General features: G+C 36.0%; 3 protein-coding genes and 1 long non-coding RNA gene across 12 annotated transcripts in view; 1 reads left to right on the top strand and 3 right to left on the bottom strand.

The window, feature by feature from the left end:
- The window catches only part of LOC126910966 (uncharacterized), a 57,544-nt gene extending 38,577 nt beyond the window's left edge, over nt 1-18,967 (bottom strand). The window contains exon 1 of the long non-coding RNA XR_007705566.1: nt 18,253-18,967. This is a non-coding gene — a long non-coding RNA (uncharacterized LOC126910966). The remainder of the gene's footprint in view (nt 1-18,252) is intronic.
- On the bottom strand, nt 1,844-22,757 carry LOC118273736 (uncharacterized). 6 transcript variants are annotated; one of them, XM_050695229.1, is made up of 3 exons: nt 22,610-22,757; nt 15,125-15,229; nt 1,844-5,903 (listed from the first exon to the last, which is right to left on the bottom strand). In XM_050695229.1, the coding sequence occupies exons 2-3, from the start codon at nt 15,208-15,210 to the stop codon at nt 3,920-3,922; spliced, it is 2,070 nt and encodes a 689-aa protein (XP_050551186.1). In that variant the 5' UTR covers nt 15,211-15,229; nt 22,610-22,757; the 3' UTR covers nt 1,844-3,919. The 6 variants fall into 6 exon arrangements, with proteins under 6 accessions (XP_050551186.1, XP_035446771.2, XP_035446768.2 ...); XM_035590878.2 differs by lacking the exon at nt 15,125-15,229; XM_035590875.2 differs by lacking the exons at nt 15,125-15,229; nt 22,610-22,757 and adding an exon at nt 13,189-13,391.
- LOC126910915 (uncharacterized) lies at nt 8,549-11,199 on the bottom strand. Its single transcript, XM_050695245.1, has one exon. The coding sequence runs from the start codon at nt 10,976-10,978 to the stop codon at nt 9,020-9,022; it is 1,959 nt and encodes a 652-aa protein (XP_050551202.1). The 5' UTR covers nt 10,979-11,199; the 3' UTR covers nt 8,549-9,019.
- LOC118273745 (uncharacterized) overlaps nt 16,274-22,894 on the top strand; it is a 30,822-nt gene continuing 24,201 nt past the window's right edge. For 2 of the 4 annotated variants that reach the window (XM_035590894.2, XM_050695348.1), the window contains exons 1-4: nt 16,276-16,442; nt 17,355-17,492; nt 22,123-22,302; nt 22,670-22,777. In XM_035590894.2, the coding sequence (XP_035446787.1) occupies nt 16,416-16,442; nt 17,355-17,492; nt 22,123-22,302; nt 22,670-22,777 (453 nt within the window). In that variant the 5' untranslated portion in view covers nt 16,276-16,415. Of the gene's footprint in view, nt 16,443-17,354; nt 17,493-22,122; nt 22,303-22,669; nt 22,778-22,894 lie in introns of all 4 variants that reach the window. The other 2 variants (XM_050695339.1, XM_050695354.1) reach the window with 2 other exon arrangements.

Here is a 22,894-nt window from a genome sequence, read left to right as displayed (position 1 = left end):
TGCATACGTCGAGCGAGAATGGCTTTCTCATCCACAAAATCGTCACCGGCTTGGACATAACAAATATAAATGTGCACTCATCATTACTATAAACGCGCTCAGAGCAGTTTCGATTTCTGTATCGGACATCTTCACATTGGCGTTGACGGGATAGAACTAGTTTATTAGCCAACGTGTGTACGCCTCACCGAGTTTGCAGTCCAACGTTGGTACGAGCGTTGGGACCAACATGTGGAGCCGGCCTAAAGAGTCGATCACCACAGATGGGGCACAGTAAGTAGGGTTGATGCCCGATCCGGAGTTGCGGATGACCTAACAGGTTACCGAGGTTTCAACAGAAAAAGTCTGACAGTATTTTGTGGTCTGACAGTCTCTCTCGCCTCACTCATGGCGGGAGAAGTCATTCGATGACTTTCCCACAAGGCACGCTACGCCACTGCTGCCATAGACGTCCTGTTTCTAGGAACGAGTAGGAACAAACGGATGCATCCATTGTGAGCTCTATATTTTTTTTTTTGTAGATTACTTAGTCTCCTAATGCTGTACAGTATCCAGCCTGATTGAACCGTTACTAAATAAATGGGCAGTTGTCAAATGTAGCTTTTCTGTATAGAGGCACATTTTTGTAGGTAGTTCTGATTCTTCAAAATCTAATCAAGTGTCGAATCTATGTTGGTAATTAATTAGCTCCGACTTTACTAGTATAGAATTCTGATAAGTTGACACTACCATATTTTTTCATACAGGTGTTGTAGGTACTTCTGTGAAAAAAGATTTTTACATGGTTCTGTACAAAGAATCATGGATGTATTGGACGTTGAACCAACGATGATATGTCATTTCAAAGTGAATGATTTATACTTTATTTCTTAGTATAGCAAGTTTTTGTTAACTCTCAGGAAAAGAGATAGAGCCCACAAACATGTAAAGAATTTTTTGATTCCTAAAGAGAGCCAAACGATCATATAGAATTAAAACTGTTAAAAAGGCAACATTTAGGACCTAAAAGACATAAGATTGAGAGCAAATCCTCTATAACATAAGATAACATCAGCAACAAAAGCTCGAGTAGATAACTATGGACACAATCGCAGACTCTGGGGTACCTACCTATTAATAACACAATACCGAAAATGTGAAAAAGAAATCCGATCTGGCCATTGAACGCGTTATTTTTGACTCAGCACCGACTCTTGCAACCACTTCATTAACGTGGGAGTGCTCAATGTTCCATATTTCAGAATTTAACTGAAAAATTCTGAATTCTCAGCGTCTCTGGTTGGATTCTTGGGTTGGGCTTGGTTGGGTTAGTTTAATTAGCAACTTTTGAAGTGTGATTTTCTCAACAACCTCATACTTTATGAAAATAAAATTTAGATTCAAGTAATTTAGACATCGGATACTGATCAATAAATCATATTTCATTTCTGTTAGTTGAACGTCCAATTTCGATACTAAAGTGCCCATGATCCTTTAATCGTGACACGTCATCTATTACAACCATATTTATAAAAATATTTATTTATGTATCTACTTTTATTTTCTACTAGCTACTTCCGCGCGGTTTCACCCGCTCTGCTCGGTTCCTATTGGTCATAGTGTGATGTTTTATAGCCTATAGCCTTCCTCGATAAATGCACTATTCAACACAAAAATAATTATTCAATTCGGACTAGTAGTTCCGGAGATTAGCGCGTTCAAACAAACAAACAAACAAACTCTTCAGCTTTATAATATTAGTATAGAAATATAGATAAAAAAGTTATCGGCACTAGTTGCCGCGACAAAAATTTAAATTGCAAAATACATTAGGACGAGTCTTAATTAAAAAATAAAAAACAAATCAACAAATAACTTTTATTAAAGGAATACCGTTTTAATAATAGTCTACTCATTTGGTTTCTGAACATAATAAAAAAATACTTAGGTACTTCAACTAATTACTTAGATATGTTTCTAAAAATCTGTTCATTACTTATGTCTTAGTATTTACAACAATATGTTGGATTTATGTATTTTATTTAACAGTATGATATGATAGCTACTTGCAATCCCAGACTGCTGCATAATCTGCATATTGTCCATTATGTAACTACTTAATATAGTGCGTCGATACATTGAGATAAACCTGTAGAGTCGAGACGGTGTGGTCATCATCCGTACAAAACTGTATTACTCGTTATACGCCCCCAGATGTCTGACAATTCAGTGTTCAATATGGCGCCGAATCGCAGATGCGCGGGAAAAAAATTTAAGGTTGAAAGAGTTATGTAAGAGTAATACTCTATGTTCACGATTGATTGGTTTAACTCAATGCGTCGATATAATTCTGTTCAATTATGGTAACACCTTTTGTGTATTTAAGATCTTTACAATTCAAATAGACGACAAAATCCATCAAAATATGCCAATTAGAAAAAGACTTTAGTCAGACTCGAAACAGTAGTACAATTACAATGATATTATATGATTTAACGGTATGACAAAAATTATTTGTATTTAGTAATAAACTTAAAAGAATGTTTCGGAGTGAATCATACTGAGAAAAGTAAAATGATTACCGGTTACGATTATACTACAACGCGACAGATTTATAGACAGCTTTTATTTTTGATAAATATTCGTATCACATCCATTCTCTTAAACATACATGGCAAACTATATCTTTACATACATTGTACAACATTTTTGATCGTTGTGGTATGCGATTATTCTCAAGTCTACGAGTACATCGTATATACTTCTTAATACATAACTCTTAATTCAATGAGGCGGGTGCGTAATAAACCATATCTTCGATGAATCTGTTATAACTTTATAAGTCATTGTAGATATTAAATTAACACTTTGAACGCCGTGGTGGTCACCGGTGACCGACGTTAGCGGAGGATTTGCCTTTAACAGTTTTCTATTGGCAGTCAAAGAATAATAACCGAAATCAATTAAAAATCTTTGGATTGAGGGAGATTTTTGAGATTTTAAAATCCTAGGTCAATCCAAAGAATTTTGATCTCTATTAAAAGATGCAATGAGTTTGTTTTTAAATTAATCTTATTCGGAGTGAAAGAAATATTTATATGGCAATATAATGTACATAAACCATAGAAAATTGCAATAAGTCAGTAATTAGATGAAAGACTTGGGGGGCTAAGAACATTATTTGCATTAACATTGTAGTGAAGTACATATCTAATATAAATAAATCATCAAAAAATAACCTTTCACTCCGATGGCATTTACAACTGAATCAAAAAATTGTAATCCATAAAGCTTTTCAAAATTGTAACATACATAATCATATTTTATCTTAGATACAAAAATATAACTAAATCTATTAGGTATACCTTAAAAACTTCAAACTAGGTCAAATCGGTGTAGTGCTGTACCAACAGATGAAGAGACAAATCGATTGGTTTAATAATATTACTGTCTGAAACTTAACAATCTTAAATATGTATTAATTAAGGTTTACTGTCCACAACGCGTTCGTCGTTGTGGACAGTAAGCCTTATTTAACCTATACTTAGTTATTGTAATCCTATGTCCAACTTACATTGGAAGAGCAAGTTATCATCAGGATATCTTGAGTGATATGTAATTGTAAAGAAAGATATGTATCAACATTAAACGGAGTTTAAAAACACAACAATTTAAATAGTGTTGTAATCTAGTCAAAACATACTGCAACCAACTTATGCCTATGTACAAACAAATCACGTTCCTTAATAAACTTATACAATAGATACACATTGATAATGCAATTTAGGCCTGGATATGGACATGCATCTATATCCTTTCAAGTATCTACATAATTAAAATATGTATTTCTCGACATATAACTATGTTACTAGACAAAACATTTCGTAATATCACAGTTTTCAATATTATTAGTTTTCATGAACAAAAATATGTTTGGCATTCATCGACAGTAGCAATACAACTTGAGCTGGTAGTGGTGCACGCAGTGGCTCTGGTTGCCGTACAGGTTGAGCCGGCTGATGGCGCCGGCGAGGCTCCACTTGTCCTTGTGCTTGCGCAGCGTGCCCTCGAACACGCCGCCCCCTGGTGTCGTGCGCACCACTGCCATGAACTCGCGCCACCCCACTTCGTTCTTCCTCGGCTCCCCTACCATCATCTCTGTCACGTCCAACACTTCGGAGAGTGTTAGCTTCGCACATTCCTCATGTTCTTCTAAATAATTGTTTAAATTTTTCACTAGTTCCTCGGCTACATCGTGAGCGTCGAAACTTTCTTTTGATATTTTTATACTTTTGTGACAAGTACACCATTGATCATCGATACCAGCTATCGAGCAGGTTCGATTTCCAGGTATCGGTAAAAACAGACTAACACTCTTTTGATTAGCATAAAATGATTCAGTTCGTTGTTTAATATTTTCATCTTTTATTGGGTCTAGTGTTATAAGATCGGACAGCGTCGCGTATATGTCGTACGGTGTGGTTAATCGCTTGCTGTTTGTTTTTAAGTTGTTATAAGCTAAACTGTAGTTCTTTTTAAACGAAGGAGGCAACAATATGTGTACAAAGGGTAGACGTTCTTCTAACCGTCCTTGTTTTGTTAATCTTATGGTACCCCACCTCATTCCATGATCACTTAGTAATATTAGAACAGTTTTATCTAAATAATTATCACTATCAAGTCTTTTCAAAAAGCTTTCATAGCTCGCATCCATTGCCATGGGGTAAGTTAAGTAATCATGACTCATAGACACCTCCCAAAAAAATCCAAACAATTTAGAATTCTTTAATAGAGCTGTTAAGTCTTGTATATAATCAAGCAACACTTTGTAAAAATATTTGTTGCCCATGCAGATATATGAATTGAAATCCAAGGTGTTTCCAACATTTTTTTCAGCCTCATAAATGAAAGTTCTAATGTAGTAATCCGTGGGTGATTTGATGAAACCATGTCTGAGAAAATTAAAAGTTCCTAATTTTGCACTATCTTCTCCTAAAGCTGTCTGGAATCCAGCTTCTTTAAACCACTGCCAGATAAATGGACAGTTATCAAAGTTTGCATTCCTATTCGGCCAACAAGTTCTCTTTAAATCAGTTTCTTTGATACCAAGTAGCATCGGTGTTAAGTTAGGAAATGTATTGTCATCCACTTTGTTGTAACCTAGTAATTCTATAGCACCTTTATCCTTAAGGTAGGCTAAAGTTTTTGGCATGGTTCTATACAAATTTAATCGTGATATGGAGTCCATTCCCATTATAATAACATTATAGTATTCGGATTGAGTTTTATTAGAAGAAGTATTCTGCTTCTTTTTGTGCTCGTGTATTTTTTGTGCAAATAGAAAATACTGTTTGTATATTCTTTTACTATGATAGTGGCAAGTAACTCTAACAAATTCATGTTTTACTCGAATATTGTTAGAAAAGTTTTTACAGTCACTATAAAGGGCTCTGTCGTCCACGTGTATAGAGTAAACATCATTGATTGAGTTTGGTCGGAAAAATGATTGGTAGCAACAAGAGACATTTGCTTCTCTGGGTACATCGTAATATTCTAAAACTTCCACATTGATCCAAATATGTGTTTCATTGCTTTTAATAAGAGAATAGTTAGCATTGGGACAACTTTTCAACTTTGTTGGAGGTCGATTAAATTGTTTGATGGTATCATCTAATGCTGTTAGGCCGGGGATTGTACAGCCTTCTGTCTTGATTGTGTAACTTGTTTCTTGTTCAATGTCGTAATGATTTAAATCTAAAGACGACTTCAACTGCTCGTTGTTGATGAGAAATATTTCGGTTCGATTGATGAGGGAAAATATAATAAAACTACTACCGAACACCATCGTGAAAAGGAAGAAGAATCGGAATTGCGCGGGAATTGACCGCAGCCTGCTGTTGTTGCCCTTTGCCAGCTGAGCCATTCTGAAATATAGAAAAATACATCTGTAGATACTTATTTGTGAGTGTGGAAGAGCAATACTTCGTAGGTTTACTGGAGGCTCAATTACACTCCATCTTAGTCTCTCCAATATCTGAATCCTTATCAATATCTGAATCATTATGAAAACCCCGAAAAAGGCCAGTAAGGCACTTCTAACTCCTGGTGTTTCAGGTGCTCATAGGTGACGCCTATTGCTTATAACCAGGTGAGCCTTCTGCTCGTTTGGCGGATGTATACATAGTATATTACTGCATAATATGTTGCACCTTTGGTAATTAAATTGGTTTAGCAATTAAAATAGCAATAATAAGTTATCCATATAGGTAATCTGCCTTTAATTGAAGTTGTAATTTTGCGAGAAAATTATGAATAATTAACTAGGTCTGCCCTAAGTCTAGGGTTAAAAAATCTGGACTCTTAGGACTTTGAAAATAACAATATTACAATCAAGTAATTTCTGGACTGGACAAATGCCAGTCGTCAAAATTAACCACTACCACAGTATTAGCTGCTGGGGCTATGTACATGTTTGCGAAGCTTTTTAAATTAATAAATCTATGAATGAATATGTTCAAAAACAAACGTTGAGATAAAAAAACCCTCAACCTTATTAAAACGAATAATATTCTATTTGTACTTACAAATATTGTTATTTAATAAAATAGTAATAGTACTGTATGAGTCCCATATGAGTAAGAGAATAGAAATATAATTTCATTCAAATTTTTGTCGTGCAAACGTGTAGACAACACGGAAATGAACTAATATTTTAGTACTTAACCACATTTATTATGATCGGTATTTTTTGTGAAAACCAAATAAAAAAATTACATAATTTCAATTTTAATAATTGAAATTAATTAAAAGTATGTAATCGTTTATCTTAAAAGTTTGTTTATTTTATTTTCTTCTTTAGTAAAATAAGTATGATGTACGTAGAATGGAAAACAATTTTTAACTAATTATTTATCTTAGTTTCGCAACAAAACAAAGTGATGTTAAAAATAATGTCTTACCTTTGAAGTTTACTTAACGTCGGATAAATACGAAGTGGCAACAATGGTAACCAAAGTTACTACAACACACGTGCACTCGACCATTTTAATTAAAATAATATTTACTTTTGCACGGATTGATTCAAATTTGTTTTGACACTGTGGTGTCGGCTGGCTTGCGTCAATACGCACATGTTTCATAACTGTAATGCCAGCGGGATTGGTGGCTCACTGCTCATTGTGCAGCACACGAGACTGTGCTCGCTCTCGGAGCAGGCCGGGTTCAGCACTCACTTCAATACTGACTGGAAATCACTCAGTATGAAGTTAGTTTGTTGCACAGTCCCCGAGAGACATGTAAGCAAGATAGCACTAGTGATCCAAGTATCGCATGGGGAGACGGAGCAGAGGGGCCGAGGCGGAGGCTGCGCGCATGCGCTCCATCGTGCCGCGGAGTAATGAGACCCTTGACAGTCCGGCCACGATACACTACTAACTGTGCACATCCAAGTAGGTATTGCCTGTCATTACGAGTAATTTACGAAATTATGTATCAGGTACTCGTGCAGGTAGCATCACGATCTATTTTCTGTGCGTTATTGTACCCACTGATAAATTAATTATCATTTGTATGATAAACTATGAACTTAACTATCTATATCTTTTACGACTAAACCAAAGGCGGTAGTTACACCATCTACACAACTTGGTAAAGTTGAAAAACCTGATAAAGTTTACTTTATCAAGTTTTACATAATATTACCTTTTAGGTAATTTTGACTAAACTGTTATTTTCACAATCAGTGTTTGCAAAATTACTTGCAGAATCAAAAAATCTTACAATACTTCACACGTACATCTGATTTGGCGGGTCCAGAATAGTTGGTGTCTAGGTAATTTTTTCGCTAATATTGACATATTAGTGAAAAAATCGCACTCAGGGAATAGATTTCTGTAACCTCAGCTTCACCCTACGGCAGATTATCTTTAGGCGAACTTCGTTACATCTTGCAAAGTTTCCGGCTTATAAGTTTTTTTATGTAAGAAGCTTCTCCTAATAATAACAAATGCACCAGAAAAAAGATTTAACGAAATCGGTTCAGTTGTTCTCGAGATTTGCGCTGAGTAACACATTCAGCGATTTATATTAATGAATCGATTTTGAAATTGCTATGGTAATATTTTTTCCTACGGGTGGAACATTTAATTTATTTAAAGGGGTTTGGGTAAAGTTGGCGTCGTTTTGAAGTTGAGCGGCCAGTAATGAAACTTAAATATTATGAAAGAACAGAATACAGCGGTCAAAAGCTATTATGGCCATATTTCTCTAAACCATATCGGAACTGAGATATTTGGTTTTATATTGGTAATTGAAATCGTTCTTCGATTTCAATTTTTAAATGTTATTGCACTCTTTTAGGTGTCTGCCATATTTTTTTAGGAATACTAAATAAAATAATTCAAATATAGTGACGTAGATGAATCGAACGGACCCCCAATGTCTTTTATTTATGGGCCGATGGTGTGTCGCGCACCGGAGTAGGAGTAGGAACGGGGTGGTTTTTAGTCAGTAAGAGTAGAGTCTGACACTCCTTCTCGCCTCGCCCAAGGCGAGAAAAGTTATTGGATGATTTTCCACGCTCAAAAAAAAAAAAAAAAAAAAGGCCCAATACTAACGTCACATTGCCAGGCGAGAGGTCGAGAAACAGTAAAGCCAATAACTAATATCAATCTTCTAATAACATAACTAAGATTTTTTTACACAGGACGGTAATTGAAGTATTTACTAGACTACATTTTTAAATTCTTCAAACTCAAATATCTCAGCTTCGATATAACTTAGGATAAAAATAATTGAACATATATGTGTAATGAACACAGCAGAACAAAGTAACATGAAAATTATTGGTGGCCGCTGAAAAAAAAAATGACGCCACAAGTCCATACAAAGTTACTCAAACCCCTTTACTATTTATTCCTGAAGTTTTCAGACAGGTTGTTTACCTCTTTCTAACATAATAATGTAAATAGATGGTATTAATATATTATATGAAATATGTAAGTAAAACATAAAGCAAAAGATACATTTATATAATTTATAATTATTTACAAAAACAAAATAATTTTAAAGTGGCATCTTCTATACACATGGTCCGAAAGTCAGGGTAGTTCAGTCGTTTGACGCGGTCGACGATGGTCCAAGTTTTATTGTATAACCGCATAATCGTCTCAAACATACCGCCCCCAGGCGCCATGCGCATGACCACGTTAAAGTCTCGCCATTCGTTATATCTTGTGTATATTGGTACCATTTCTTTTGCTACTATAATATCGTCTACTATCAGTTTCAGACATTGCGGATACAGCTTCAACATGTCATTTGTTTTATTCGTGAAATAGCTCACAGCATCCATAAGTATTGGGTTATTTGGTGCTACATTCACGTCATTATAGCAAGCACACCACAAGCCTTTAATACCGGCCATGTCGCAAGTCCTGTTCTTGGGGATCGGCAGGAAAAGACTAATACCTCTATTGTGCGTATAAAATTCTGTAGTTCTTTTGATTATCTCCTTTTCAGTACTGGCACTCATGTCGATGAGATCAACCAATGTTTCATGAAGGTCAAAAGGCGTCGTTAGACGTTCCTTGTTAACCTTTAGATTGTGGTAAGCCAGTTGATACTGTGCACGGAACGATGGTGGCATCAAAATGAAAACAAATGGCAGTCTCTGTTCAATCTGGCCTTGTTTAGTAAAAAGTATTTTCCCACTGTCCATACCGTGATCACTCAATAATATTAGTATTGTTTCGTTTAAGTAGCCAGACGAATTCATCTTATTTATTAAATGAAAATACGCTTTATCCATTAACACGGGATCATTTAAATTGTCATGACTCAAGCTTGTTTCCCAAAAGAGGCCGAATAATTTTGATTTATTTAGTGTTCTAGTTAAACGTCGAATATAGTTTATAAGAAATTCGTAGTAATATTTGTCTCCCATACAAGGGGAAACGACATTATTTATTTTTGCATTCTTCTTATACATTTTACCATTTTCTCTTTTGTTCAATGTTTCGGTTTCATGTATAAATGGATGTAAATAATAATCTGTAGGGCTACCCTGAAAGCCACGCTTCCAGTGATTAAACATACCTAACTTAGAAGTATCTTCCACCAATGCTGTGTAATAGCCCATATCTTTAAATCTTTCCCAAATATAAGGACAGTTGTCTAATGAAGACCATGGATCTTTCCAACAAGTAGTTTGTATTTCTGTAATGTTCATACCGACAAGAACTGGCATCATATTTTCAAAAGTATCTCTAGCTACAGTATTGTAGCCTTTTAGTTCGATGGCATCCCATTTTTTCAGTAGCTCAAGCGTTTTAGGCATCGTTCGATAAAAGTTCTGTCTTGACATTGATCCCATTCCCAACATGATAATATTGTATTTTTTTTTGTTATCAAGCTCAGGTTTGAATGGATTGTTTCTGGTGTAAGTGAATTCTTTTTTCGGTGTAAACACAAAATATTGTTCATATATTTTTTTGTTTTCATAGGAACAATTTACTTTAACAAATTCGTTACTTACTTCTATGATGTCATTAAACAATATGCAACTTAAATATTGGATGTTGTCGACGAAGTACTTGGATGTATTCCGAATTGATAGTGGTTTATGGAAGGATTCATAACAACACATAAAGTTTGATTCGTTCTGAACGTCATGGTGAATAAAATTACTTTTTTTCACCCATATGTGTGTTTGGTTGCTCGCTAACAAACGTGTATTATAATTGTAACATAATTTTGCACTTTTGTTTGTTTCGTTTATGTATTTTTGTATTGTAACGTCACGAATATTGATGGGAGGGATGATGCAGCCCACGGTGTTGACAGTGAAACTTCCATCATTTCGATAAATTTCATACGAGTCCAAACTAGTATTACCAGAGTCCTCAAGGTATAAAGCTCCCTGTGGGGTGTAGCACCAACTCAGCCTTCTACAAATTAAGACTTTTAATAAAACTATGAAAAGTATTGTTTTTCTGTCCATCTCCTTTTTTATATAAAATATTGAAGATTCATAGCGATATTGGCAATAATATTACTTTTCTAGTTGCTTCTGATTTGTTTGGAAACTTTTAGAAACAGCACTACCCGATTTCTTTTATCGATTGAATGTTGTAGAAGCACGTTTCCGATGTTTAAATAACATTTCAACTGTTGCAAAACAAACAAACTTACTTTTTACTTTATTTTTAAGTCGATTTTTTTCTCATTTTTATTCAAATCATTTTTATTTTATAAGATAAATAAGTATAATGAAATTAAGCTTATTTTTAATTACTTAACTTACATAATATAACTTAAAATTACATAATATATGTACCTATATCCTATTATTATTTATGAAAGCACAACACAATGTTCCTTTAAACTTTGTACCGATATCACCCGTGGATTATATTATATTAAAGTTTTTGCTTAGTGGAACAATTTTTCACTGTCATTCCTATTATTTATCATGTATTGACAAAAAAAGTATATATGAACACAATAACACTGCAGCATGTAATAATACATGCGTATCGATTAGAAATAGTTCACTAACCTGTAGGTATTGTACGATTTTATGAACTGAGAAGTGCGTAATGAATGCAGGTAGTGCCCGATACCGTGACGGAGTTACAACAGTTGTTAAACAAACTTTGTTTTAAAACTGTTTGTTGTTGTTTGTTGGCTTTTAAACCACAAGCAATTAACACAGGCTCGACTCTACTAGGTACAAATGAGCGTTTTACAAAATAGTGTGTGTAAACCTTTCTGGCTATTAGTTTGATTATTGTTGCTCCGTTAGAAAACGTTTTAATGGTTGTACTGTGGTACTATACAACGTGTAACAAAATACCCATATACTTACATCAAGAAGCCCTGATGAATACAGGTTAAATAGAATCTCTGCACAAAGTTTCAGCTTAAAATACGTTTAAAAAAAATAGTACCAAATACTTGGTATCGCATAGTTCTTGATTTCAAATCATACAAACGTGTCAAAACACTACAGGGATCACTCGTTAATATTACGAAACATTTCTTCTGTCAATCTGATCGCCTAGTACCTGTCTACCTAATTTTGATTCGCGCGTCTGCGCGATTTGAAAAATTCGTAACGGTACCATGAAAACATGAGTTTAAAAAACCTTTCCCGTATCGTTTGTTATGTTATCTAGAAACCGTGCAATTGATATGTATACCCCCTTTTTGTTACACGTTGTATACATTTATGATAACGTTGATGACAGCTCTAAGGCCGCGTTTCCATTGATGCGGAGCGGGGCGGAGAGGAGCGGTGAAGAGCGGTGAAAAGCGGTCAGTGTTTCCACTGACGCGGAGTTGGGCGGAGAGTACCGGTGAAGAGCGGTGAAAAATGGTCAGCGGAGTGGAGTGAACCGGAGCGGGGCATACTTTTGGAATCGCGCAGTTCTAAGCTTAGTTATAATCAATCTCTCAGAAAGACCATACAACATGTTGTCGTTAAAAAAGAAGCAATCACTTTATATCTTTCTCTACTTGAAGACAAAGATAACAAATCAGATGAAGTAGCATTGACTGTTGCGACTTTTTGACTGTTCGCCCCGCTCCGCACCGCCCTGATAAGCACCGCCCCGCTGTCCTCCACACAGCACCGCCCCGCTGTCCTCCGCACCGCATCGTCTCGCTATATATTTTTATGAATATCCGCTCAGCTCTGTTCCGCCCCGCTCATGGTGTTTCCATTGAAGCGGAGCGGAGATTTTGAGCATAGTGATTGGCCAATTCGTGCACCGCTAAGCTCCTCTCCGTCCCGCTCCGCGTCAATGGAAACGCGGCCTTAGACGCCAGCTAGCATGTTTTATTTTATTGTATAGTTTGGAGGTCAACAAGCGTAGGGATTATCTTTGATGATGGTTAGCAGTCAGAGACGCCCATGGATACTACGATACCCTCAACGCAAGACGAGTTACAGGTGCATTGGCTTTTGGCATGGAGTTATTGGGCCTTCGGTAGCCTCACTCGCCCAGCGAAATATAATTCCAGAGCCGCGGACAACTTACAATAAATGTACCTATGCACATACATAAATACGTTTTTGATGTTTTCAGTTTTTTATTGTCAGTAACAGAACTTATGCGGAATTGAGTCCGATGTGCAGCAATAAGTTTTTATCTACTTATTACACGACTGACATAATTTAGTAGTAAGTAGGAATATAGTAATTAATACCTGATTCCTGACGTTAAATCCAAGTAGAAGTCTTCGGGCTGATGATGATAATCTTGAAACTAATGTCATTTCACTAGAGTGGACTGATCATCAATGCTTGGACTAGGTATAATCATAATTCTACACGGGTCATGCTTCATTATTATAGAACGTTTACACTAAACAAGCATACAATCATTTGCCGATTACAATTTTAATCATTATTAAAATATATCGTAAATTCTTAATATTCTATCGTACTTTATGTGGCAACCAATCCAATTTACAATATAACAACGTATCGTTAATTATTTAGGTGTAATATAAAAAACTAATCTTGAGATATACTGAATTAGTGACCCGCCCCAGTTTCGCCCGGGTGTTTTCGATGTTCCCGGTGAATGAATCTAATCTTTCATTTATACAAGCCCAATCTAACGATAATGAACACGAAAAAAAAAAGAATTATCCAATTTGCTGTAGTCATTCGACAGTTATGGGGTACAAATATTTTGATAAACTATTTTATTAATTGCGTAGTAGTATGTGGTCGATAAGGACTCTAATATTACAACTGATATCGGTTATGCGTTTTGTATGGCGTGTCGATGGACTATCGGTTACAGTCAACTTTTTAATTGTTATCGCGCAGGCTAATGACGGTATCGGAAAAATGTTAAATAGAAGATTATTACGTTTATCCTAAATATTAATTTATGAATACAGCCAAAGTAATAAATCCAGATATTATTTAAACTATTCAACCATTATGAATAATACTGAATTTCTACAAAGTGATAAACGATACAAAATTAATGACAATGACTAGCTATTATAAATAATATCTTTTAAGAGTTAGATAAAGTAATAAAATAAGAAGGTGTAAAGATTAAATAGTTGTAAATCTAACATAGAATCAAACAAAAAAGACAATCATAGGTTCAAATGGCATGAAGGAATAACTACCGTCATGATTGTCATTCGTTAAATTACTTTAAAACTTGAGAGCAGGACAAGTAGGAGCCCCGCTTAGCGAGGCTCTGTCGCCTTGGTCTAGGTTAGCCCTTGGCCCAAACGTTATTAACTCAACGAAGGCAGTTATCTCCGCCGTAACCCTATATTACATTAATACAACTATTTCACTAAACTTGATCCAATAGTACCTAGAATTGAACTGTATTATGAATTATACATTTCTGGTATGAATCGGTTTCATACAATAAGTCATGACTATAACAACTATCATCTATCTTACTGCGACACATGCACTAAAACAACAACAAACAATATTGAGTCAACTACTATTACGCCTCCCAGTAGCGGGATGGAGAGCGGCAGGGTAAGTCAGTTGGATCTTATATATTTGTTACTTTAGCTAACTAGACTTGCTATTATAAATAATTAGCGACCCACCCCAGCTTCGCATGGGTGCAATGATATATTATGCATGTTATTATACATAATTATAAACCTTCTTCTTAAAACACTCTTTAAAAAACCGCATCAAAATCCGTTGCGTAGTTTTAAAGATTTAAGCATACAAGGCGACATAGGGAAAGTGATTATGTTTTATACTATGTAGTGATATGTAGATAAAGTGAATAATTTACACATGAACTATGCAATTTTGTTATTACGTATGATGACCAGTCATTATGAACAATAGCCAATTACTCTGACTGTACCATTTATAATAACAACTGTAACACATATACATAACATTTGATGAAAAATAAATACACTATCTGCATAATAAAGATATAAGAATGTATCATTCAATCAAAGTAGCTTGGAATTAAGCCTGGCGCATGATAAAAGTGAATACATGTGCAATTCCGCACATCTAGCAATCTCTTCCTCGGAGAATTAAAACTGCGATGTTAAAAAATCATTACAGGAGCCTGAAGCTACAACTGTACAATAAAATATAGTTTTTAAAATAATAATAATTAAGTACCTGCTATTGTAGCCAATAAACCTGATATAGTGGTGATAGACCGACAATCGCGCCGCACGATGATAATCGATATCACCATCCCTCATGACGAGAACCTCGTGAAAGCTGAAAAAGATAAACAAATAAAATATCTTGACTTGGCTCACGAGGTTGTCGACATATGGAATGTGGATTCGGCTATCATTGTGCCGATAGTCGTGTCGGCCAACGGATTAATACCCAACAGCCTCGACAACCACCTTAGGAGGCTGGGGATGGGCGGATGGATCAAGGGCCTGATGCAGAAGGCAGTACTCCTCGAAACGGCACGTATTGTGAGGAGGTTTCTGTCTCTGGAGCCCTAACCACCGGTGGCTTGGACCATGCTCCCGCTACTAGTCGGCTCCTATTTTTATATTTTTAAATATTATTTTATTTTGTATGTGTAGTATTTAAAAATGTAAATTTAGAGAATTTGAAACAAATAAAGTACCTGATTAAAATACCAAAAGAGTTGATGACCTAATTGTACAAGGTTTATGATTGTTAGAACACCTCGTAGCCGGCAACACTTATTAAAAAGCCTTGTAAGTGAATAGTAAATGAGTTCTTAGCAATCTATTAAATAATAAAGGGTTTCGTAGAAGTTATCTACTATCTTTTTAAGTATGTCGTAGCGGACTACGGAGTTTGCTACGTGTTCCAAAAACGCGTTTGTGTTCTCGTAGTAGATTCGTAGCGATCTCGTAGCACGCTACGAAATTTTTTGTGATGTTACCAAAATTGACAGTTATTGTTACTATGACTAAAATGATTAATTCTTGTAACATAATTCTCACTCATACTTAAAGTTTGTATTTGTAATAAGAGTGCAAAAGGTTTTAATAAAACGTTAATTTAACATTAACGTAGCAACTGCTATGAAACTTAAACAGAGTGCTTACGAAATAAAACTGTATAAAGTTTAGCCTATAAAGGTAATCTAATTTATAGTAAAATTTTAAGCTAAGTAGTACACATCAATTTGACGAAATTACTTTTTAATAATTTAGATTCAAAATGCACGAGTATGCGTAGCGGCACAAATAAAACTTTTTAATCATAAATAAAGTCCAAATAGAGAGGAGTGCTACCTCAGCAATCATATTCCAAGTTATTTCGAGAGGGGAGACCGGGTGGGTTCAGTACGCATGCGCGGAAGAACCGGTGATGGCAGCGCATTTAGAGGCTCCTTTACTTTATGTAATAAACTAATACATTTAACGTTTAATGTAAACAGTTTCCTTGACCACCTGCCGCATAAGAGATATGAATGAGGACCACTTCGTTTTCCCTCGAGGTAAGTCATTTTTGTGAGGATAAGGTTAACTAATGCTCGGAAATCGATCGTTAAATAACACAAGCATAACCTTAATTTTCGTTGTGACTCTTAACATTTGAGCCTAATGCACATTTTGTTTTTGTTTAATCGTTATTCATTCCATAGCTATCAGCTGAATACAATAATTTGCATGACTAAGTATCTATCAAGTAAAATGTTTTTCTATAGGTACTTCTGTTTCCGTATTGATGTTCAGAATGTCAGAATGAAATTAAGAATTCAGGAAGTTGCCTTAGCGAAGTAATTTTAGTACAATATATTCACATAATATCAGTCCTATAAATGTAACTAATATCTAAAAGTATTAAAGAATCCTTGTACTGATTTCGAGCGGCATCTTTTAACCTTTTACCTTTACTGATCCCGAATTCTATTACCTACCTGACCTAATTTACCAAGACTATTACTTACTCAAATGTCGATATGTGAGCAAGTCTGTGATACGATTTTAGATAAATTTCTTACGTTAAACTGTTGTATTAGAACCATATTTGTGTGCGTAAACAGTATATCGAAGATATTTGTTTTATATTAAAATATATGAAGCTAGTTAACCGATAATTTTTCAATTTATGGTATTGTTTCTCTCATTGAATTTTATCATAAATAATTTATTGGCCGTAAGATATATTTCGTGGCATCTTCAAAGTTACAAAGGGCGGCATTACATTTATCAAAATAATTATAAATGTTTTCAAGAGTCCAAGCTCTAGTTAGGGACCTTTCCTTCAGATGTTACAGGATATACCTATGTAAAAGCAATATGTAAAATATGTGTAAACAATATTGCAACTTGAACTTGAATGTTTTGGAAAGTATTACGAATATTGTTTTTCTATGTTTATAATCTTTATTTAATTTTGTTTGCAGGTCCTGGCCTTACTCTTCCTCACACTGATCCCTTGGCCGGGGCCCTCAGTCTTCAAAATAACTTGCTCTCGTGACAACTCAAAAATAGTAAGAAAAGTTATAGAAAATAAATGGCTCCCAGTACTAGAGAGGTTTCAGGTAAGCTCATAAATTGTACTAAAATATAAGTAAAGTAAGCATTTTTTTATTTTTTATTTATTTTACACTTTATGTACAATCATACAGAGGTGGACTTAATGCCAATTTGGCATTCTCTACCAGTCAACCTTGGGGTGATGCAGAGAGACAACAGTAGGTGTAACAATAAAAGATAAATCAATTATAATTATATTGATACTTATCATGTTATACATATTACAATATACAGCTGAAATCGACGTCCAACAGGCACCAGATGATCGGCAAGGCTCTAAATGTAATCAGAAAAATATAAAAAAATTCTAAGTCCTACAGTTTTTAAATTACAGTGACTTATGTGTTATCCACGAAAAAGTACACCCTGTGCCAGTCTTTTGACTCTTGTTGCTACAAATCTTTATTTTTTCGTCTGCAGTCTCCTTACATTATCCTGAATAGTGCTCCAGTAATATGGAATCATAAATTCTTAGCCAACTGCTTTAGATTGGAAAACATTGTTAGTTTTAGAGTAACCAAATACTCTGAATAAAATTTTCACCTTACTTTAAGTGACTGTACTGAATAAATTATGTATGGCGCTAGTAGTGGCAAATTTCAGCAAAGTTGGCGCATTTAATAAGGATTATAAAATGGTATAGCACTTTGCAAATTATTTCTTAAATTCGACACAAAAAAAGATTTTTCAACGAAACTCCGTTTCGATGAATTTATTTGAACTTACTAATATTTCTTCTAGTGTACTCAAATCATACGTTACAACCTCGTATGCACTAGACAACACTTTGCACGCGATTTGTTATCATCATGTTGAAAATCAGCGAGAATCTCTTGTCAAACAACATTGTCTGTCTACTCATGATTTCGCTTGCAGCTTTCGTCGGCAATATTACTAGACTTACTAGAGGAACTGATGTTGTGTATCATGTTTCACTAAATAATATTGAATGATTGCAATATGATGTTCATAGTGCATCAAACACATTATCAAATGTGTAGTAAAATCAAAAGGAACGGACGTGGCAGATTCATGTACACAGCATATCGACGCGGTAGTGGTATGGTGTACATAAGCCCTTACGCACAATTATTCATCATATCCCCACCAAAAAAAAGACATGGGTGAATCCTCCGATTAAGTTACGTGTTCATGCCTTGTAATCAAATGCGGGATGAAGCATCAAATATTCTTTAGTTTGTCGAGAAAGAGTTATTTGCACCGTTGCAAGGCATTGCAGGTAAAGCAAAAAATAATTTAAAAAATAAATAATCAACACGGCGCAAAAAAGCCAGTGCTCAGCTAAAATGCCGAAGCCCGGGTACGATGGCTCGAGATGCACAACACCAGTTCGTCTAGCGATAATATTGCCGACGAATGCTGCAAGCGAAATCACGGGTAAACAGATAATGTTGTTTGACAAGAGATCCTCGCTGATTTTTAACATGATGATAACAAATAGCGTGCAAAGTGTTGTCTACTGCACACGAGGTTGTAACGTATGATTTGAGTACACTAGAAGAAATATTAGTAAGTTCAAATAAATTCATCGAAACGGAGTTTCGTTGAAAAATCTTTTTTTGTGTCGAATTTAAGAAATAATTTGCAAAGTGCTATACCATTTTATAATCCTTATTAAATGCGCCAACTTTGGTGAAATTTGCCACTACTAGCGCCATACATAATTTATTCAGTACAGTCACTTAAAGTGAGGTGAAAATTTTATTCAGAGTATTTGGTTCCTCTAAAACTAACAATGTTTTCCAATCTAAAGCAGTTGGCTAAGAATTTATGATTCCATATTACTGGAGCACTATTCAGGATAATGTAATGAAGACTGCAGACGAAAAAATAAAGATTTGTAGCAACAAGAGTCAAAAGACTGGCACAGGGTGTACTTTTTCGTGGATAACACATAAGTCACTGTAATTTAAAAACTGTAGGACTTAGAATTTTTTTTATATTTTTCTGATAACATTTGGAACCTTGCCGATCATCTGGTGCCTGTTGGACGTCGACTTCAGGGACGCCCTGTATACTTACATATAATATTTATTGGGCATTGTAGAAGAAGATTATTAGTGGAGCGGAGATACTTGTCGTGGTTTGCGCTTATATACTGGAAATAAGAGGATAGATATGTAGGAGAATTGGGGGAGTTTAGAAGGGAGTTGTACCCTGCGCTGGCGTATGGGCAACCACTTTAGTTGCAATCGAAATGCAGTTATTCAGAAGGCGGTCGAGTTTGTTGAGTAGGTCTGCATTCAGGTCGTAAAAACACACATCAGCATAATCAAAGATGGGGACTGGACAAGCATTATCTTGGCGGAGGATGGAAGAAAGTTCCTTAAGCGATACAGAGACCGCAGCGTTCCAGTGACCCGTTGGCATATACTGATGACGTGGACACGCCAGGTCAAGATGCTATCAACGTGCAAGCCAAGGTTCTTCACATCACTGCTGAACGGAATGATCGCAAAGAACAGAACAGGCGGTATAGCTGCAACGTCAACCCTGCTCAGCGTACGAGAGTCTCCCACCACGATTGCCTGACATTTATTCGGGTTTACAGCTATTACATATTTCGCAGACCAGTAATGTATAGCCACCAGATCCGCGTTCACACTCGCGATCACCTCAGGCAATTCCCCGACCTTACCCGACAGTACACCTGTAGGTCGTCGGCAAATAGATGGTACGCACACTGAAGTTCAGATGTAATAAGGTTTATGAAAATTGAAAATAGAAGAGGAGAGAGAATACCGCCTTGAGGGCGCCAGCTTCCAGGTGATTCCAGTTTGAAGATATGAGGAAAACCAGTACATCATCAGAGACCGAAAGATGGGAGAGGATAGCTAGTAGGATATCGTGGTCGACCATGTTGAAGGCATTTGAAAAGTCCACCAAAACCAGCACTGTGATCTCAGTGGCCTCTATTCCCGCCTTCACATCGCCAATAACCTTAAAGAGTGCGGTGACAGTACTGTGCCCAGGCCTAAATCCAGATTGCAGCGGACTAATAAGACAGTTGTGATAAATGAAATTGGAGAGTTGCTTATGGACACAGGCCTCGAGCACCTTCGACAAAAAGGGAAGGATGGAAATTAGACGGAAATGTGTAAGAAGAAACAACGCCTGTACAGGACCCTAGGCTTCACCTTGGGCGGTTTCAGGAAATAGGACAGGAGCCTCGACCAGATTGGGTTTGGACGTGACGATCAGATCGAGCCAGGAGTCCTCACCAACAATGTTATGATGAGTAGGTTGGAGAGGCAGCAGATGAAGACTTGCTGACTCAATCAGACACAGGAGTCTACGGGAACGAGAGGAGTTGAAGGCTAGGAGATTAGTGTTGAAATCAGCCATGATTATGTGATGAGCATAATCCGAACCTACAGATTCTAGTACTGATTCGAATTCAGTGAAATAATCGACCAAAGGAGGACAATAGACAACACCTAGAACAGTCTTAACCCCCCGGACACAAACTTCAAGAAATATATACTCCGCAGCACAGCCCGGGGATGAAGTTAGGAGAATTTTATAAGTAAATTCGCTGCGGAGATATAAGGCCACACCACCCCCTCGCCCATCAGTGCGGTCATTGCGAATGAGGATATATCCAGTTAAGGGGTAGGTGGTTGATGGTAAATTGGTAATTGAGGATTGAGCCAGTTTTCGGATATCAGGACGGCATGCACACTACTGTTGTTAAATGCCTCATAGAGATCATTCTAATGACTAGACACACTCTGGGCGTTAATGTGGCATACATTCATCAAACGACGATCCTGATCGCCAAATTGTTTATTGAAAATATCACCCAAATCATATTGAGAATAAACAAAACAACAAAAAAAAGAAAACAATTAAAACACATTATTACAAGACACACAATTAATCAAATGATATTCATCATGCACGTTTCTGAACATAATATGAAATGTCATCTGTCACTGTCATCATGACACTACCACCACTCATTCACCCTCACTTTGACCGATAATGCGCTGAAACAATATAAAACTTATGAAGGTAAACATTGACGAAAATGGAAATTTTGTAATTAATAACGAACTTTGTTTAAAAGTAGTCACGAACAAAGGAAAGCGAAATATTGTGGCAGTAGTGGGTAGCGGCACCAAAAGTTTTAAGAAGTTATACATAATACAAACAAAAAGCTAATGAAGGAATACAAAGAAATGCACATAAAAGACAGACACAATTAAATCTACAAGGTAAGGAATTAGCAAGGACAATACAATAGAACAGAAAGCGTAATGATAACTATGTGGTGATTGCGGTGATATCTCCGTGCAAACATTAATTATTTGCGTACAATTTTCAGACTCACCCTGTCTGCCTGTTCGCAACGCCCGGCGGCATTTACTATTGTTTTATTATACATAAAGTTTATGATAATTTTTGATCGTTTGTAGACTTCAAGTGACTTATTCTAAGACAAAAACAATATTTTAGATTTGTATTTCAGTTCTAAAACTGGGTTCTGAGTCCTTGCCTTATAACATAGTCAAGTATCTTGGCGCTCGGATTAAAAGATGCTTTACTTTTTAGTCAATTATTTTAACTACGACATTAAATCCCATATTTTTAGACAATTGCTGTATATTCCAGGTGAAACTGCCACTGGAGTGTCCGTTCCATCCGGCACGCGACATATTCGCGCCTCAACATGCGGCCAAACTACAGCACCGTCCGTCGCAGTGGACGTGCGCCTTCTGTGGCAAGTCCTTCTACGAAGAACGACATCTCGACACACACTTCGACCAGAGACACAAGAACCAGATTAATAAGGTATATAAGTATAATAAAGGATGAAAGGCAAATTTTTTGTACAATTCAAAAGTTCTCCAAACATCATACAGAGTACCTGCACATGGCTGTAAAAACATATATATTATAAAGTACTAGCAAACCTGGCAAACTCCGTTTCACCACCAATGATTTTCCCTGTTTTCCTACTTTTTTCTTGAATTTTTCCTGAATAATGAGACTTTTACAACAAATGCAAAACGGTGCAAATCGGTTCTTGCGTTCTGGAGTTATAATGTCAGGAAGGAAAACCAGACTTATTTTTATATTATGGAAGATTAGAACTTACTTGAAACTGTGTGTGTAGTTATCAGCATACTAGCTACAGCATAACAATTTGTTTGGACAGGCGGAAGATGCAGTTTGTCTGGCAGACTACTGTGACATCATGCGGTGTCAGGTGCTCGTCGCGCATGGCCTGCTCAGCGGCACTGGAGGACCAAGCACTGATATTGAAGTGAGTGTTTTAAATGTCACGGTGTTTCCGTCGTCGTTATCGTCCAATTAGTTAAAAGCAATTAAATTTAGTCATAAAGGTTTCTTTAACATACGGTTTATATAAAACTAACGGCAA

Source organism: Spodoptera frugiperda, chromosome 1 (genome assembly GCF_023101765.2).
Source record: "Spodoptera frugiperda isolate SF20-4 chromosome 1, AGI-APGP_CSIRO_Sfru_2.0, whole genome shotgun sequence".
Taxonomy (NCBI): domain Eukaryota; kingdom Metazoa; phylum Arthropoda; class Insecta; order Lepidoptera; family Noctuidae; genus Spodoptera; species Spodoptera frugiperda.
The sequence above is the reverse complement of the archived record's forward strand: the minus strand, read 5'-3'. Positions and strand labels throughout refer to the sequence as shown.